Genomic DNA, 19,885 nt, shown 5'->3' with positions numbered 1-19,885 from the left:
CAGGGTCTCCTTATTAGAAAGCCGCGATTTTTCCTTCCCATTTTTCCAGCAGTACTGCTACACATTGAGGTCAGAGAGCTCATTGTCACAGAGAGCAGCTTAGATAAGAGTTCTCACTGATCGAGGGCCATTTTTATAGTAAAATGAGAGGAGGTGCCCTTCCCAGCACTAGAATTCTCTAGGGATTATGTTTGACACTGTGGTATTATGTTATGAGCATAAAAATTAGATACACGGATTTGTCACTAAATTCATCTGTGCATACGTTTGTCATCCATCTGTTCATTGCAACTTAAACTTGCGGATAATGATTTTTTTTTAGTAAATTGTTAAAAAAGTGCTAAAGTGGGTCTGCTGGACCCTATCAATTTAATAATGCATTGTTTAGATCTCTTTGTAAATATTTTAATTAATTTCACTGAGAAATCTACATGAAGATATTAGGAAACAGTGAAGTTAAACACTGCCTTCAGAAATTCTCTTGGGATGTATAAGTGTGTGAATACAAACCTACACACGTACCTATACATTATACAACTGTTTGTGTATGTGAGGGTATTTATTAAACATAAAATCAGCCTGAATCAGGTACTCAGATTGAAAAATGTCAGTCTGATGGACTGAAAGTTAGAGGATATTGCAAACAGCTGAAAATTCTTATCAGAGAAACTTGGCTTAAAATCAGCGATAAGCAGAGCTCTGAACATGCAGGCAGAGCTCTGAATATGCTCAGGTGTGTACCTGAGTACAAGTGTCTGTGCATACATGAGGGCATCTCATTTCTGCCCTGGGTTCTAATATTTGCCCTCTCCAGATGTGTTCACAGTCACACACAGCTGTGTGAGCACAGCTCTAGCTGCCCTACCTCACTTTGGGGGCAGAAGCCATGCTTGGTACTGAAGTCTTGTAAATGTTGGGGTTTTTTTTTCCCCTAAATATTTCAGCCACCAGATCAGAGAGAATTGTGCAAGAATCTTGCTTGTCATTATGTATTCATCCAGGGAGGGGAACGGGTTCTTGTTTTCATAGTCAAGGAGAAAGCCTTGCATACTTGACCCACTCAAAGCTTTCCAACACAGATGGTGAGCGGAAAACTCACCCAAGAGTGTAAATCTTCCCTTAAAAAGAGAGATTTTTCAAGATTCTTCAATCATACCTTGTTTGGGCTTGGGTTTGGCATTGTGCATAGGTACCCGTGCCTGCCTGGGTGTGTTTACAGACACGTAAAACAATGACAGATAAAGCTATTACAAATGTGTTTCGTCCAAACATAAGGTATTCTTAACCAGTTTTAGTATGTTGATTGGCAGTACTCATTCATAACTTGAACTGTGGCTTCAAATTCAAAGATCAGAGTTATGTATTCTTCAAACTTTGAAAATTTCAGATTAGGACCAGTCAGAGAGCTGGTTGGATTATGTATGTGACTAAGAAGGGAAAATGATAAAATGTACATTACAAGGGTTTATCAACAGAAAATGTGCCCTTTTGAAAAATTTGACGGCATTGTTTGTTTAATTATGTATGATACTTCAAAACATACTAGTAAATTATATTTAGTATATTTTGTAAAAACACTGAAGTCATAGTAAGAGGAGGTATCACTGCAGAAGGCAGCTATTAAAAATTTTCTAGGAAGAGAGGTGAAACTGCCAGGATTTTTGTTGTTTTCAGTTTGCAACTCAGGAAGGAAAAACATGACAAATGACATTTATGTATAAATATTGTATGTGTAACTGTATGTACCAATATTATGCATCAAAATTTCACTTTTTATGGCCCTGATCCTGCAAAGACTTGCATGTTTGCCTAACTTCACCCACTGTTTACAGATCTTTTCACATTAGGAGGTAGGAGTCTGCCTGCCCAGATCTGAGTGTAGGATTGCAGCAAGTGAACTAACACAGTAGAAGAGGAACTGTGGTGGAATAGAGCAGTTTTATGGCAATTCTGCAACAACTGCCTTCAATTTCTACCTTTCTGTCCACCTGTCTGTCTCAGAATATGTCTGAGTTCCTACACTACAAATCCCTTCACAGCATATGAAGCAAATGTCAAGATTTGTTTAAAGACTGAGGGTTTCAACTTTTCTATTCAGAAATAAAAAGTGATTGAGCAGCAGGAAAAGAAGCTAGGGCAGGTTTTCTAAGCCACTAGGTTTTCAGCAGGTCTGTGATTAGAGGACTCTAGCTTTAGATTAACTGCTATGATTTTCTTTGTATGCTGAAACACCAGTGTACCAGTGTCTGTGAGGTAGAATTTGAAAGCAGAACCACATCTGGGCATCTTCCAGTAGAGCTTGCATGTTTTATCCTGAATTCTTAACATCGTTCAACACAGGCCTGATCTGTGTTTCCATCTTCTGCAGCATTAGGAGGTGTGCAGTGTTTTGGCAATCTCCACATGTTTACCACTGTGTCATTCAGCCCAAAATCTGGGAGGTACTATATGTGGAAAGTTGGTGTCACTTTTTCTAACCACTCTCTTTGCCAGAAAAAGCTTGGAATAATTTCTCTGTGGGAGACAAGGCTGCTGACTGCTGTTCTGTCCACAGAGCTTTGCTGCTCTGTGTAATACAGAGCACAGCCACAGATCCCCATGTACAGACACTACCTCAGTATGGCATACGAAGAGCCGTGCAGGAGTTTCAGTCCAAATCCTAGAAGCCACCTAGTCATGCTGGTATGGTGCTGTGCCTAAGCTAATAACGATGTCATTAAACTGCTTCCCATTCCAGGACTAGCTGGGGGATCTCTGCGTGTTACCTGTTGTAAATATCATGACAAATGACAGTTTTGTCTCCAACTCAGTACTTGTTAAGAAAGAGACGTCCATTGTCTTCAGAATGAAGGCGTTGCTGTTTACAAGTCACTTATCTGTAGGTGTGAGGTCAGGCTCTACCAGCCCTTTATTCCATGCTGCAGTTTGGGCTTCTGGAGAAAAGATTCAAAGAGCAGTGGGGGAAATGGTGTCAATAATCAGAAGAGGCCTTTCTAGAGTGAATAAAACTGTTTTCTTTCCTGGGAAGGGGTAACTGTGCTCTCTATATTGCCAGTCTTGGGGGCACAGTGAGCTAAGACCAGCCTGAGTAATAGCATGAGCTAAGTACAGTATGAGTAACCATAAAAACGAAGAACAAGAGAAAGTCAAGTATGAGATATGACATTATGAACCCATTACATTGACAAACTATTCAAACTTTTTTTCCAATGGGAAAATTGACTATTTTCCAATAAAGTTTTCCTTCTAGGCCACATGTTTCACAGCTTGGATCATTCCTGTTATTTGAAATGTATCTTAGCCTGAAGCACTTCCATGTTTCATGGGAAAATAAAATAGGGTAACTGATTCAAGAAGTTTTACTTTCAGCTCTCATATTTATGTCCTTTAAGAAATATTAGTTTATAACTTTCAGGAGGTATTCAAAAACAGTTGCAAAGTCCTCATTATATGCCTAGCTCAATTATCCACATTAACATAGACAGAAAACAAGACTACCAGCAATGAAGCCATAGTGCAACTCTGCACAGAAGTGTGCCATATCCCAGTGCTCTTCCCTTCATGACACACACTAAATTCCATAAGTTGGAGCTGGCAGCGTTCCCCAGGACTTGGTCCTGGAGCTAAAACCCTGATGAGACATATGGGATAGTTTATAGCTTTTAGAGGCATTGCTTCAGGCTCTTTGCAGGCTCCTGTACCTGACTGCATAGCATTTACGATCACTTCGTATTCTACTTCTCACAAACCTGGAAACCAGAAAGATCCTGTGTTTGTCATGAGCAGTTAAGGTGTGGACATGAGCTGTCCCGAGTTCATGCCTTGATCCAGCTGTGGTGGATCACGGTGACTAGATGGCAGCACAGGAGTGGTGCCTCCTCTGGACAGGAGGTGAAAACAGGCCCATGGCCAAGGAAAAGTGTGGGGACGTAGCAGAGCAGACTCTGTGTATCTAAGGGGTCTTTGGACATTCCTCTAAAATATGCGACTTTGTTTTCTAAAACAAAGTGTCAGGGATTGCCCATTATCAGGATAATGGTTTTACTTCCCACCTGAAAGGCATTGTAATGTAGATAAATTTGAATAAAATATTAAGTCAAAAATTCAAGTGCCATCTCTCTGCTTCCTGGCCATAACCAAGAGGTTTACCAGTAAAATACAAACAAGACCTGACCCCTGTCTAGAAGCTCTGACAGATTCCCAGCCCAAAGCGATATGACCGTAGGTATCTTGTTCTGGGTGACCTACTTGTTTCTCTGCCTTTCAGTGTTTGGGGATGAGTAGAATCTCTTTTTTTTTTTTTTTTAATTATTTTTTTTTTCCCTTGGTGACAGGATCTCGCTGGAAAGCTATGACAAACCTAGAGAAGCAGCCATACTATGAGGAGCAGGCCCGACTCAGCAAACAGCACCTGGAGAAATACCCAGACTACAAATACAAGCCAAGGCCGAAGCGTACCTGCCTTGTAGATGGCAAAAAACTACGCATTGGCGAGTACAAGGCCATCATGCGCAACAGACGCCAGGAGATGAGGCAGTATTTTAATGTTGGGTATGGGACCTTTAAAAACTACTGCTCTTTTCATTTAAAAAAAAAAAAAAAATAAAAAAATTCAGGGAGAATTGTTAATTCAGCGCGGTAAATGTTATCGTTTATTGGCAGGAACATTAGATATTGCCAGCAGAAAATGAAGCTTAAACTTTATAACAGCGTGTTCCAGGCGGAAGTTAGGCAGTTAGGGATCTTTTTGTTGGCTCTGCTATATGCTCATCTTAAAGCCTCAGCCAAGTGTCTCATTTCCACTCTGATCATGAAAAAAAAAACGCTTAAGATTTTCCAATGAAACATAAGTCTTCTAATAAAGCCTTGTAACTATTACTTTATTATGAGGCCTGAGAGAGTATATCTGAATGAATCTGTGGTAGTGCCTCATGATCCAAAAGCCAAAATTACAAGTTTGCATTCAGTATGATCTGTGACAAGTGGTTTGCAGAAAGGACTGCTGAACACACTTTACTTGAGCTGGAATGTGGACTTGGCTCAGTTAATTCATATCAGGCATGGAGTTGTCTGCGTTGTTCGTTGTGATAGCATTTATTATACTAGGGAGTGTCTTATAGCAGTAAGCTAAATGCTTTGTGTTGAGCATAAATTTTAAGAAGACCAGTTCTGATAAACAGCTAATAGATCAGCTTGATATGATTAGATTAATATCTGCCTAGAAGAGTAGCATGTTATTTGCCTTCTGCAGAGAAGGAAACCTTCCTTGGTTTTGGCCACAGCAGATCAAAAAGAATTGGAAGTAATCAAATATTCCACAGTATTTCTGTATTCACCCCTGAAAATTAAAAGCCTACACAGCGGTTTTAAAAAGAGTGAAAGCAGCAACAAGAGTGACCCTCTGAAATAATGAAATTTGTGTTCTGTTCATCTGAATTTTGAATCCTTTTAATTTTAACTGAGTAGCATATCTCTCTAGTTAATTGCTAGAAGTAGCAATAAAGGAGAGAATATCTGTCCAGCAACTGCTAAGTGTCATCAGACTGTGTTTAAAACAGCTACAGTGTGCATTGTTATAATAAGCCGCTCAGCAGAGAAATTTGAGCTGCTTAACCCTGTGGTGCTGGCAGGTCCAGTGATCCCAGTGGTAAGCACTGAAACAAACACAGGGAAGTCAGCCAACATTTGGCATCAAGAGATTAAAAAAAGAGGAGGGGGCCTTCTGGAAAAAGAATAGGTGGCAACAGAGCCCCCAAAACACTGCTTATCTGGTTAACATGCATGCCTCATCATGGGAAAAAAAATTAACCTTGTAACATTCTGCTTACTGTTTAGCTTTCCAAACAAGGCTGACATTGAAATCAAGACATTTCTGGAGATAATTTGCACTGGGGCACAGGGGCATAGAACCTGGAGTGAAATCTCTATAGAAGCTACTGACAAAGTGGCCAATGGCTGCAGTGGGGTCAGTGTGTGATGCCAGCAGTCATGGCACTACAGTTGCATTCCTGGTTTTAGTTCCCCATCTGTTGCATCCCCCAGTACAGGTCATTTAGGGCAAACTTCTAAACACCAGCCCAGCTCCTGCCTGGGCACCACAATAAGTGATTTGTTTTACAGGAGCTGTGGCTGTGCTGGCTGCTGGGGCATGCTGAAGGCATCACAATGGGAAGGACTTTTTAAGGGTGTTTTTTAATGCTTTCCTATCTCAGTGTCTTCATCTTCAGTGGGTAGCGTGGCAAGCTCACCTCACTGGACTGCTGAGAGCCCTTATACATTAGTATCTGAGGACTGCTGCAAGAACTTCTGGGCTGGACATCCTACAGAGGTGGAAAAATAGCCATTCTTAAATTATTTAATATTAGAAAAGCACTCTGAAAAGCACCATTTAAGTGCAAAGTGTTCCTATTGTTAAATATTAAAAGCAATTTAAGTGTGCTGAATCTTGTTGCAGAAATGCTGACTCCAGAAAACAAAAGTCTTCCTATTGAATTAAGAATAAAATGCAAATTAGATTCACTCCCTACTTTAAGAGCTGTATCTTCAGCTGAGACAACTTCGACTTGTTTCAGGAACACAGAAATAAGGGCTGTGTGGAGGGAGGCCTCACTCCAGTGGCAGGCAGGAAGTATCTGAAAATGCAGCAGCGATTCCAAACAAATGTAAAGCTGTTTGGCAGTGGAAAGTCTTTCAGGATCACTGTACTGTGCAAGGCTTACTGTACAGCCAGGGCACAGGCAGGCAGGGGAACAGGGGAGGGCTTCATTCTTAATTAAGAATGTTCATCTCAAGAGACTCTGCCCTGTCTCCTGTGGCAAGGCTTTTCAGTGCAGATGGACACACCGCTGATGACATTACAATGTGCAGCATGTACTGAAGAGTATTACTGCAATGGAATTACTTCATGCAGCAAGGAAACAAAAGGAGCATGAATTTTAAACCTCTAGGCTTGTTGGGACTCTGAAGCTTCTCAGGGAAACAAACACTAGTATAACACAGCCAGTGTTCTTGATGCAAAGGGAATTTCTGTGGCCTGGAATAATTCTTCTTTCATTACTGCAGACAGGTTTCCAAGGCTTAGATGCCGTATAAAGGCATCCTGTAGAGGATTTTCTCAAATGCTCATGTTGCTTGCTTGCTTTTTATTTATTTTTAAATAATGCCTGCTTCTGTTTTAAGTCTGCCTTTTCCCAATTTTATCCATCTTCCTTCAAAGAGCCTGCTTTTCACAAGGGCCACTCCCAGTGGAAACTGTCATATTCCAGCGGGAGGCCTTCAGTGATCAACCTGTAAACCCATGCTGGCCCCAGAAAGCTCACTGTTCCTCTCCCTAATAGTAGCCAGGTCTCTGAGTGAATGTGGAGTAAGCATTGTCTCTTTGGAGAGTCCTGCCTTGCTTTCTCCTCATCCATTGGTATTTTCCCACAGCACCTCCCCACTCCTGTGCAATTTACCCAGTCCTTGCTCCATCTCTGCTGCTGGCAATGTGTTACCTTTGTGTCTAGTCCTACCTGAAGAATGGATTATTTAAAAGGAAGATTTTTAAAATACGTGGGTTTTAAGTTGGACCAGAGTTGCAAGGAACTTTATTTGTGGCTGGCAGCTCATGGGACACCCAGTTGACCCAGAAAAGAAGTTTGCCTTACAAGCAGGCAAGCAGGAACCAGTGCAGGTACAGCTAGAGATGTTTACAGAGTTTTTTTTGTCAGTGAAGTTGGTTTGGGCTTAATGTTCATTTCTAGAGCACCAGTTGATGATGGAATATTGATATAAAGGCTGTCTTGCATGGGCCATCTAGGGACTTTCTCTACATGCCCAGGAATATATGCTATGGGCTTGCAAATTGCTGTTGATCTTGCCCTCCCTTTACTCCTTCCTCCTACTCAAACATCCTTTTGCTTTTTCTCCGTGGCAGGCAACAAGCACAGATCCCCATTGCCACCGCGGGCGTAGTTTACCCAGGAGCCATTGCCATGGCAGGAATGCCTTCCCCACATCTGCCCTCGGAGCACTCGAGCGTGTCCAGCAGCCCGGAGCCCGGGATGCCCGTCATCCAGAGCACTTACGGCATCAAAGGCGAGGAGCCTCATATCAAGGAGGAGATGCAGACCGACGACGTCAATGGAGAAATCTACGATGAGTACGATGAGGAGGAGGATGACCCCGATGCGGACTATGGCAGTGACAGTGAAAATCACATTGCGGGGCAAGCCAACTGATCGGGGTCCAAGTATCTCGTGACCTACAGGACTTCAAGGAGAAAAGAAAAAAAAAAAATAAATAAAGCCCCATCTGGTTTATCCTTGCCAGTGGCCAAGCACATTAACTTTCTCATACACTGACTGTTACTTTAACTGTTAGTCTTAACTAGTTGGGACATCAGCTGACTAATAGACATCAGCCTGCATCAGAAGAAAAAAGGCTCAGAAGAAAGGAAACAAAGACAACGACGACAACAACAACAGAATGATATAAGCTATGGGTAAAATAATGCCAGTAATTCAGCTGCTATACCCAAGCACTGAAGTCTTACCCGTCGACCTTTTATTATTATTATTTTTTTTTCAAATAAACTTTATGGCTGTTTGTTCTACAATGTTCTAGAAATTCTCACTCAGGTACACAGTGCCAACAAGTGGCTTGTGAATGTGTTTTGTTGTTTTGTGCTACAGTTTAAAGAGAAATAATTTTTTTTTTTTTTTTGGTAATGCACCTGACAGGAAAAGAAAAAAGATAAAATTCCTTTTAACCCCCCCCTCTGTCTCCTCCTCCCCCTCCTCCCTGTCAAATCTGGGTCAGAAGTGTGTGTGTGTGCGCGTGTGTGTGCGTGCCTGTGCGCGTGGCTGGCAAGGAGGGAAGTGGGGAGTCTGTTTCTGTTAACCCCAACAAGCAATTATTTCCTTTCAAGAGAGGACTTCTCTTCATCAGTTGCACACCATACTGAGTCTTTGAGCAAGTGCCAAATTTGTACTAAAGCGCTGAACTAGTCCAATTTGCTTTTTTTTTTTAGGTTGCTCTCTTCTTGTTTTGTTTTTCTTTTGCTTTTTCTTTGCTTTCTGCTCTGTCTTAAGTTAGGACAGTGTTGTATCTTAGACAATCCCTCGAAGAACCTGATATACCAGCAGCTGGTGAGATTAGACATATATTTTTGGTTTTGGTTTTGCTTTTTAAAGGAAACTGTAGGTGCCGTTCTCAGGTGAAAAAAGAGAGAGAGAGAGAGACACATAAGAAATTTAGAGAAAAAATATTTTATGGTCTTGGATTTTCATGTGTGCGTGTTTATGGTACTAATAAGAATAATCTGGGACTATTGTGAGCAAAAAGCATGATCCAGAATGAAGTCCTGCACCCTCCAAATGACTTGGTCTGTAAGGAGCCTTTGCTTTTAGTTTACACTTCAAGTGGCATAATAAATGACATAAAAAAGGCTTGTCCAAAATGTGGCTTGTTCTGCACAGGACAGGGCAACTGGAAATGTTACTTCCTCGCTGAGCGTGAGTAGGTTACCACCAACCATGTCCAGTTTTGATGAACTCGTACCTTCAGGGTGGCTGAGTACTGATTTCTGATTCAAAAGGCAATTTTTTTTTAACTGACATTTTTCTCTCCTTTGCATTGGCAGAAATCCTTTTTCTTTTGTCTGTGGGATGTTTGTGTGGGAAGGAAGACTAATAGCTACAAAGAGATTTCCATATTCAAAGTGGGCATGTAAGAACCCAAACCTTTTGTGGTGCCGAGTTTCCCCAGCTGCTGCCTCTCACAACCGAAAAATTACTCTCCTGTGCTAAAATATTTTCAGAGTTGTTCTAGAGCACTTAGATATGTTGCTTGTGCAGTTTTTGTCTTCCTTGGGCAATGACAACCAGGTGAGGAAGGTGGAATTACACAAGTCTAATCCTGAGCAGAAGTTTGCATTTCTGGTAATGTAATTGAATGTTATGCTTTATTTTGGGGGGAGAAAAAAAGAATATAAATATAAATTAATTAGAGTTTCTTTTCATCTCCTCACTGTAATATTCCTGTAGGAGAAGAGGACCCTGGTTTGTGTAGCAAGACAGAAGCATTAGATAAACTGACCAACCAACCATAAATACTACTCCAAATTTCAAACAGCAGCTATCCCAGAGCTGCTCTGTTGCCTGTAAAGGAAAGTCTTAGGATCATACTGAGGCAAAAGCCTTCCTCTGAGTTGGTTTTCCAACTGGGGATGCCAGTTTTATATTTATGTTATTTCCTGGTAAATTCCTACTCCCAGAGAGAGATCCATTGCTGTTGTCATCACCTTTAACTTGGAAAATTAGCCCTGTGCTAAGTCTTAGTGGCAGTGAGATCCCAGCCCAAGCATTCACCAGAACCCTGGTCATCAGTATTTGGCAACATTGCTTTTACAAATGGTCCCTTCATCAGCCAATTTAGCTCTCGCTGCAGTCAGCCAGGTGCAGGATGAAAGGGGCAGGTAGAAGGAGAGACCGGGAAGGGAGGGAATGCCTTTCTTTGCCTCTTGAAATCCCACTTGAAGTGTAACTTGACCTCTGCAGACCTTGTGCAAAGCAAACAAGCAAATGCCATTGAAGACTTAGGACAATATTCCAATGAGCGGTTTGGACGTGATAGTTTTACTTTGCAACATCTGTTTTATTTTTCTCCTCTTTTCCCTGTTTTGTTTTCCAACTCTGCCTCAAAAAATTATTTTCTATTTTCTCTCTCTCAGAAGATTTGCTCTGAAATTATGCTTGGAGTAGCTGATCATATCCTCCATGTCAAAGAGGGTTCTTTTTGTTTGTATTTTATGACTGTATTGGTTTGGTTTTTTTTTTCAGTTGAACTGCCTCTTCTTGCTAGTGTTGTAATGGTAATTATAATAATAATAATGGTCAGCTGTTCCCAGATTAGTAAATTATGTATAATTTATTTTACACCCCCCCCTTTTTAACTTTATTTTATTCTGTTCTAATTTGGCAGTGCAGCAAATGAAGCTGTTAGGCTATTTAAAATGGATACCCCTCCCCACCTTGCCTTTTTATATATATATAAATATATATATATATACATATGAAAACAAATCGCTTCTTCTTCTGCTCACACCATTTCTCTTTCTTTTATTTTAATTTTGGCCCCAGCCATGTCAACTTCTGATGTTTATTATGATGGAGTGAATTAATGGGAGTGTTGTTTTCAATCTTAATTAACTTCTGCTCTCTCATCACTCATTTTAGTTATTTAATTACACCAGTCATCTAGAGCCAATTTTTTTAAGCACTCTGTTTGGATAAGAAGGAAAAAAAAATAGACAGTTGTTTTTATATCATTATTATGTACAATGTGAAAACAGATAATTGCTCCTTTTTTTTTTTTTTTTTTTAACTTTTAAATTTGTTCCCTGTCTTTGTGAACAAATTACTTCTGACTCTTGTGGGTTCACCTCACATTTGCTGGATGCTTGATTTCCACCACGTTATAGAGACTCTCTATGGTTTAATTGTGTCACTTTTGGGCTACCAGAATACTTTGTTTTAGCTCCAGGTAGGTGCCACTGCGGCAGGTGTGATTGGAGCAGGGGGGCTGGAAAGCCGGCCTGGGGGAGGTCAGTGGGAACAAGGCCCTTTGGCTTCAGCGGGACCAAGTTTCAACCCTGAACTTCAGGCTGCGCTGCAGGAGCCGCTCCTGGAGGCAGCCCGGTGTCCGTGGGCAGGGTGGCTCCTGTGCTGGAGGAGCAGGGGCAGCAGGACCTTCTCCTGGAGCCCTCTGCTTTGCTCACAGCCTCGGCCTGGGCTGGGGCTCAGCTGAACGCTGATTTCCTCACCGTGCACATTTCCATCCGAGAGTCTCCTCTGGGGTTCCCCCCCTAGGGTGGCTTTAGCAGACTCCACCTCCTGCTTTCTCGGGTGTTGAAAACCGATGCAGAAATGTTAAAAACAAAACCAAACCAAAACAAAAAAAAGGCCAAAAGAGGAAAATGTTAAAAAGAAAAAAAAGCCGCAAAACGGCTCTGGGGTTCCAAACCAGAAAAATACTTAAAGCCTGCGCTAATGTTTTCTTGGGTCCAAGGATGATCACCTGTGTGTCCTTCGGCAGTAGAAGACCAGATTTGAAAATGAGGCCCTGTTTGTCCCTTTTTAATTTCTTAAGGGAAAAAAAAAAACAAAACCCACAAAAAAAACAAATGAAGCAAAACATGCATTTATAAAAAGATCTTCTTGTCTTGTTTCTTTTTTTTTTTTTCCTGGGTTCTGTGCCCTGGAGCATGTAGAAAAACCAGGTTAGGAGAGATTAGGATCGTATTAACCTAAAAGCGCATCGAGGCCCTAATGCCAAGGCGGGCTCTGTTCCCCTCTTCCCCTGGGAACCTGGAGAGCAAGGGTGCTCCTGGGGAGCTGCCTGGGGTGGGGTGTACAGGACACCCCCTTCTAACTGGGGGGGAGACCCTTGCACCGTGCATCTTGTGAGCTTACAAAAGAACACCACCAGCAGTGGGGAAAGGGGGAAAAGAAAGAAGAAAAAAAAAAAACTGAGGCACTTGCTTCTAAGCTCAATTAAATAACACAGAGTATATCCTTTTTCAATTTATTCATGCCTTATATTAGTAAAATAGGATTTTTAAGTGCATTTAACATCTTTATTTAACCGTTCCGCTATATTAATCAGGCCCCCAGAAAAGAACACTAGCTATTATTATAGCATTTAATTAGTTTTGTAACCAAATCCTCTTATTACGAATGCATATGGAAGAAATTCTTTCTTCGAAGACATTATTTCAAAGATTTGGTTACTGCAGTAGACTCTCTTTAATTAAATCATTTTTTAGAAAGTAAATTGTCTTTAACCTTTTTACAGCACATTTTCAGAGCTTTTTCTTTTTAATCCAAAGAGATGAGCTGTTATTGTCCCCGAAGAAGCCTCTGACATCACGTTCATAACATCAAAAATAATTATACTCCGTGGAAACGTAGAGACCTTACTTAGCAAGAATTCATCTGCTAGAATGAATGGCAACTATATGGTATTTCTTATGTTTTAAGGGCATGATGTATCGGATAGGCAGTTTTTTTGTCTGCCCACTTCTCGGTAGAACCATACCTTCCATTTTGCAAAGAACTGTGCGTGATTCACTAGATGTGGATTCAAGTGTATCCTCAATTCACAGGGCATGGGCTGGCTGTTTAGCTTGGTTTATATTTACATTTTTTCAACTTTATCTTAACTTGTCAGTTTCCCAGATTGAAGAACATGTCAAGTTCGTTTTTTCTACTGACTGATTTCTCTACTCCCCAGTGTTTTTTGTCACTGGTTTGCTGAAACAGTATTTATATAGCTCCATTGGCTCTAAAGCTCTTACTCCTTCTAACGTTTTGGATTTTACATATGAAATGAAAATAGAAAAGAAATAGAGACAATCAAATGCCTGGAGCTTAAAACAAAGTATGTGCAACCTACCATCTCACTTGAAATTTAATAAAAGAAATAATTATGTAAATATAACATAGAGTTATAGATTTATATTTTGTTCATAACACATAGTGTAATATAAGTTGTATATTTTCATGTTTTGGTTTTATGTTATCATTCATGCCACAATAAATGAAAAAAAACAGGAGTTGATGTACTCTTTAAAAAAAATACAATGTGGGTTGCCACCGTCCTGGGTTTTTGTTTTTGGTTTTTGGTTTTTTGTTTCTTTTGCATTCCCCTTTTTCAGTATTATTGCCCTGCAAGGCACCAATAAAACAGCAAATGTGTTCTTTACCTATCCTGTGGTCTGTTTCCCACTTATTATAGTGAAGGGTGTGCTAGCTAATTTTCTTGTCAGGAGAACAAAACAGCTGGGCTCAAGCAGCAGAAAATGAGATTTAGATTCAGGTTACTAGTCTGATCCAAAATTCAAGGTTTTCATCAAATCACGGGGGAAAAAAAATCACCCCATCTTTCAAATATTAGCATTAAAATAGAAGGAAAAGTTGGTCCCTGAACAATGTGGTACAGCACAATTTCCAGTTCATTGTCAGGACGATAAATGGGGATGGGTGAATCCAGAGGTTTGGCCCGTGCCAACCTTTCAAAACTATGTTCACTTTCTGCAGGCTTATCTGTACAGAGACCAAAGGAAGTTCAGGGAAATACCCAATTATAAACACCAATGACACAAAGCTATGAAAAAAATAGCTCTGCTCATAGTTAGTCAAAATGTCCCAACATGCTGCCTAAACAGTTCATGAAGTTTTGACAGCAGCACATGGCACAAAGTGGGATGAAATGAATTTGTACCTGTTTTTGACAGTAAGTTATTCTGATGGGTGCTTACTCTCAAGTGCCTACGGCTTGACAGATGCCATTCTATGGTTCCAGATTTCCTAAAGGGAAAAGGCAATATTTGGGAAAGCAGGAGGTAGCTGGTGGAGGTCCTACGAACCTGCCCACGCTTCTCTTGCTTGCCAGGTTGTCCTCTGTGCTCTTCCTGGGAGCAGGGTGGCACCTGAAACACCAGCACACCAGAGGTTTATTCTGTTCCTTGTGCAGCGTACAGCACCTATGTGGCACCTGCCCAGTGGAAGTGGAAATGGGCCTGAGCAGAACTGTATAATGTGAGGCTCAGGCCAATAAAAGTCAACTTTGTTTAACCACTTAAAGTCCCTGGTATGGAGGGACATAGAATTTCTTTCTCATTTTTATTCTTTGTGGCTGGGCTGGTACCTAAAAGAAGTAGCAGTGTTCCCTGAACGAGTGGGGAAAAAATGTCTGGGAGAACCTGAGAAAAGCTAAGCTGAAAATACATCTGAACTGTAATGCGTGTGGGTAAGGCTGAGCTTTGCAAAATCAGAAGTGACCAGTTAAACCCCAAGTATGCAACTGAAGCAGAAAAAAAAAATATTAGAGTCCTTAAGTGATATTTTGGCCTAGACTTGGGAGTGGTAACAATTCTTTCCCCAGACAAATTGTGGGTTTTTTTCTGGGTGGTTGTTTTTTGGTTTTGGTTGTGTTTTTTTTTTTTTTTTCAAAAAATGCTAAAGCATTCCAGCAATTGCCTGTAGCAGGAAGGAAGAAAATGAGGATAATTATGACATTAATCTATTTAAAAAAGAAAGATGTGTGACAATTAGCGCATTCCTACCAAGAAAGTAACATACAGAGCTATATGTGTGTAGGAAAGTGAAAAGACCCCCCACAGAAGCCATGAAAGGTTATGGAAAGCGTATGTGCCTCACGAGGAAGCACAGTGCTGTGACTTTGGCATCAGTGAGAAAGAGTGCACGGGAGCTTGTCAATGAGCTTGCAGTTAATAAATATTCAGCAATACTGTAGAAAAGCAAAGTGGGAGAAGAGCAGGCAGCATCTGTCAGGCCAACCAGTTGCAAGCACATACTGTAAAGATACAGAAAGTCCTGTGAAGGTATTTATCAAAATAATCTATGCCCAAGACTGGTGGGCATGGGATAGTCAGAGTAGCTAATTGCAGCCCTGGGATGCTTACGCTCACGTCTGTTGGTGTTTCTGTAGCACTGATGGCCTTACTGAAATCAGAGGTTGCTCGCAGGCTGACAATGAGTGCAGGAATAAGAAAATGACATCACAGCATCCTTGGCCAATTTAGGAAGGCTGGCAGTGTCGGCAACTCTGTGAGCATCAGCTGTGCCTCAGCTGCACAACCTTCTTGCTAACATGGCCACGCAAGGCAGAGGGGTGGCAGCCTGCCTTCCCCACTCCGGGATGGATTTGCAAGGCTGGCAGTTAGCAGACACTGTGGGGTTGCAGTGAGTGTTTTTCTCCTCTGAGTAAATTTTGAGCTGAAAGCTAATGCAAAGGAAATCCTACAGATGCCCAGGTATCATCTGTAACAGTTGCTCTCCAACCTCTGGTCATATGAACTTTGCAGACATTATCAAGGTCTTGGTCTTAGAGCGTGGGTCAGCTGGGTCACAGGTTCTGACTCCCCACATACATGCACACACACCTACCTACCCAAGCTCTCTCATGTATGCCACAGCTGGCCCGGCCATGGAGAAATCCTGCCATAGGGAACTGGCTATCTTAGAGAGATTAGCCAGTCGTTAGTGGTTTGAGGTTTTTCGGGTTTTGGGGTTTTTTTTGTGCTGGCCAAGCAGCCTTCTCAGAGCACAGCAGATGTCTTGGGGCTAAGGGAATGAGGAGAGAACACAGCACTCAGCCAGAGTCCTTCTCCATCACAGACCAAATTCAGCCCAGAGCACTGTATGTCCAGAGAACTTGGCTGTGACCACCACACCAGCACTGCGTGCCTGAAGGTGATGTGACAGCAGGACCAAGGAATGGTCATTCCTGACCCACTAACCTGATCAAAGCAAACTGCTTGGCATGACATTAAGAATGTATTCATTATGAGTTTGGTTATTTGCACGTTTTCACCAATTTACCTTTTAGGTTCCTTCTAAACTTGCTGCCAGAGGCAGAATGGAGAGTTATTTGGAAAAAAAAAATCATGCCTGTGATGGCCATGCCTGTGATGGCCAAGTTGTTAGGAAGGGGTTAACGTCACACCTCTCCGGAAAAACTAGAATACTTCAAACAGGGAGCCTTTTAGTAGAGCTGGGTCTTAATGGCAGTAGAATGGTACATACCTAATTGAAAATCTGATTAAAAGTACAAATTTAAGGTTTAGTTAAAATTCTGCCTGTGTGGCCATTCAAGCTGCAGTTTGAATGGCATTTTGAGATAGGTTGGACTTATTTAAAATCCTGACTATGTGTTTAGTCTTAGTTAACAATGTCAGGAAGGAGGAAGGAGGGCTGGTGTATCACAAATAATGTAAACTGCTGGCATAGGTTCAGTTACAGCCATATGAAGAACCATTTATGGTGCAAACTATCGCCCCAAGAAAATGCCATTGGTAATTTCAGGCAGCTGCACTGGTGTACCAGGGACTGGGGCGGGTGTCAGCAGCACTGATGGAGCTGTACAGTACTGAGTATGTGTGAGTGAAGACAGGGGCTCAAACTAAGCCCTGAAAAGCCCCTCCTATCCCTCCACAAGAGCATCCCCACACAGGGATTTGTGTCGGTTTAACTTCACGTTATCAGCGCAACTTTCACAGGCAGTGAATGCCTAACCCACCAAGGATAAATCAATGCCTCCCCTTGTATTTAACAGAGATATGACTTAAATACAGTAAGTAAATCAAAGTAATTATTTAAAATTAAAATGATTTAAGAGACTTAGTCTGGGAGAATGGCCTGGTGGTTAGAGAAGCAGCTGAGATGCAGGACTTCGTCAGGCTATTCCTGACTCTGTCAGAGACTTGCTCTACAACTTCAGGAAAATTACTCAGCCCATCTCTAAGACTGCTATAATAATACCTACTTCAAAGGGGTGTTATGAGGCTTAATTCATTAATGCCTGCAAAGCACTTTGAGATCTTTGGATTAAAGGCACTACAGCAGTGCAAAGTATTATTAGCTACAGCAAAAAGCTCTCAGACAAGCATGGCATTAAATGTCTGCAGTTTAAAAAAAATAGGAAGAAAAAACCCCAAAGATGAGCAAATTGTGGGTGGTTTGGTTTTGCTTTTTTTTTTCCATGGTCAGGTTTCCATTAGATAGATCTGTGCTTTACTAAACTAAGGTGGTACAGCTCAGGGCTCAATTTATTCTCACTCCTAGAGCTCCCATATTGCAAACATAACTGTTTGAATTTGGGGCTTCTTTTTATCAAAATCCTGACTTTGTGCCTCAAAAGGATGTTCAGCTTCCCTCTAAGGATATATTTACCCACTGAATTAAACAATGAGAAGAAGAAAATCATTTTACCTTGTATTGACGACTTAGATTTATTTTTTTTTAATTCAGTTTGAGCGTTTACTTTCCTAATGAAAAAATCTTTCCATTTGATTTCAAAGGGCTAAGATTTTCATCATTGGTAATTATTTTGAATTCAGAGAGATTCAAACCACACAAAGTAGGGTCTTTTTTATTACCTCCAGTAGAGCTGATCCACCTACTTTGAGTGCAATTACAAATGGACAAATTGTGATGGACACTCGGAAGAGATGGAGGGATATTTTTAATGACTGCTATTCTCTTAAGTATTAATTTATTTCTGATGTAAAGTTTTTAAAGCAAACAGCTAAAGGTAGCAGTCTGTAGGTCCAGATTTAAATCTTGTCTCCTCTTCTCATTCACTTGATGCCTGTGGTAGCACCACTGACTCAGGGTGCATCAGAACCCCACAGGGAAGGGGTGAGCAGGATTTCTTCCATCAAAACCAGGCAGGAAAGATGAGGATACAAGAAAGGTTCCCAAAACAGTCTACTGAAAAACAATCTTAAAGCTGTCATGTTTACCTTGTTAACCTCATAAATGCAGATTTTACATTTTTTATATTCATTATACCTTTAAAACTTTTCAAGTGCAACTTCTTAACTTAAAAATAAACATAACCAACAGCCCACTCCCCCTTAATGAAAAGACTGCAATACAACAGCCTAGACATTTTTGTTATTTTGTTGAAAGCATTTCTGAGTTTGGTGAGGAAAACCTTATAACTTCACTTTGTTTCCAGATCCCATTGAAAGAGAACACAGGGGAAGTGAAGTATAAGTGATTCTGGCTCCCTTTGTTTCTCTTCTGATAGAATATGAAACTTCATGTAGGTGGTGGGTAAAGCCATCGTAACCTGCTTTCTTCTGACTGAATGAGGGAGGTCAATATATTATCGTATCAAGGAAGAAGAAATTACACAGGCAATTCCCCCCCAGACAATAAAGACAATTCTGACAGCACGATCAAAACAACTGTATAACTTTTTTTCTTTTCTTACTGACACACCAGTGTTTAAATGACAGCTGAAAGAGGATGATGGACTAAACACATTATTCTCTGTTCCATCCACTTTTTTATAATAGAAGTATATCTTGAAGACTATATTCAAGTTGATCAAATAATAAGTCAATTTGTCAATAAAACAGATTAGGCAACCTGTCTGCTGAGATGATATCTGTCAAACAACATATTTTTGTTAACACAATCTGGAAGCAAATGCCTTCACAAAAGACAATGCAAAAAAACCCTCAATGCCACTTTTAAGTTTATGGAAACAAAACGCTGGCTTATTTCAGTTATAGACGTTTAGACTTTCTTACTTTAAATTTTAGTTTCTAGTTAACAAACCACAATTTGGAAAAGACTAGAAAGAGATGTTAATGGCCTGGTGGGCACTGTCTGCTGCCAAGATGTGGATGTATTTCCAAACTGCCTGGCGATGTCTGCACTGTAGGCACAAGTCATCATTAGTGGTGCTGGTGCAGGGGTGTCTCCATTTCTTCCACACACTGTTTTTTCTCCATCTCCCCCCACCCCCCAACGTTTGTCCCCCCTGTTACTCACTACTGGCAAGACATGAACAGCATCGACTGATCTGCCCTGTCACATCACGAGCCCTGTCACCGCGCTCAGCAGATTAAGGCATGATGCTTTGACACATTGTGTACGCTGAAGCAAATAATCCCTGGGAGATGTTGGGCCGTGGCCTGATCTCAGCCACACGGGGGGAATCTCTCGGTTTACCCTGCGTGACAAAAGCCAGAGGAATCACTAACACGCACGAACCCGCAGAGCGATCAAACACGAGTAGTGTGTAAAATGGCACCCATTGCTGAAAATATGTACTGAGGACTCTGAGTTGCCCAATATAAGGTAAAATCAGTCTGGAAAAAGGTAGAAAATTTTTATTCTGAACAGGGGGAAACTTAGATTAACCAGCCTCGGGTATTAGTGGTTTTGCCAGGTGAACATCAAACCAGCTGTTTCAGTTTGTTTGGTCTTCTCCCACTCCTCCCCGTGCTTGTGCCATGTAATCCTCAGGAAAATGGGGCTGGTTCAGAAACTCAGATTATTCTTTCTCAACGGGGAAAAAACTTATG

The 19,885-nt window shown here is 41.1% G+C and overlaps 1 protein-coding gene across 14 annotated transcripts in view; it reads left to right on the top strand.

The window, feature by feature from the left end:
* SOX5 (SRY-box transcription factor 5) overlaps nt 1-13,747 on the top strand; it is a 641,540-nt gene extending 627,793 nt beyond the window's left edge. For all 14 annotated transcript variants that reach the window (XM_032688182.1, XM_032688183.1, XM_032688184.1 and 11 more), the window contains 2 exons: nt 4,335-4,551; nt 7,916-13,747. In XM_032688182.1, coding sequence (XP_032544073.1) covers nt 4,335-4,551; nt 7,916-8,219 — 521 coding nt within the window. In that variant the 3' untranslated portion in view covers nt 8,220-13,747. The remainder of the gene's footprint in view (nt 1-4,334; nt 4,552-7,915) is intronic.
* Nucleotides 13,748-19,885: the final 6,138 nt, after the last annotated feature.

Source organism: Chiroxiphia lanceolata, chromosome 5, assembly GCF_009829145.1.
Source record: "Chiroxiphia lanceolata isolate bChiLan1 chromosome 5, bChiLan1.pri, whole genome shotgun sequence".
Lineage (NCBI taxonomy): Eukaryota > Metazoa > Chordata > Aves > Passeriformes > Pipridae > Chiroxiphia > Chiroxiphia lanceolata.
The sequence above is the reverse complement of the archived record's forward strand: the minus strand, read 5'-3'. Positions and strand labels throughout refer to the sequence as shown.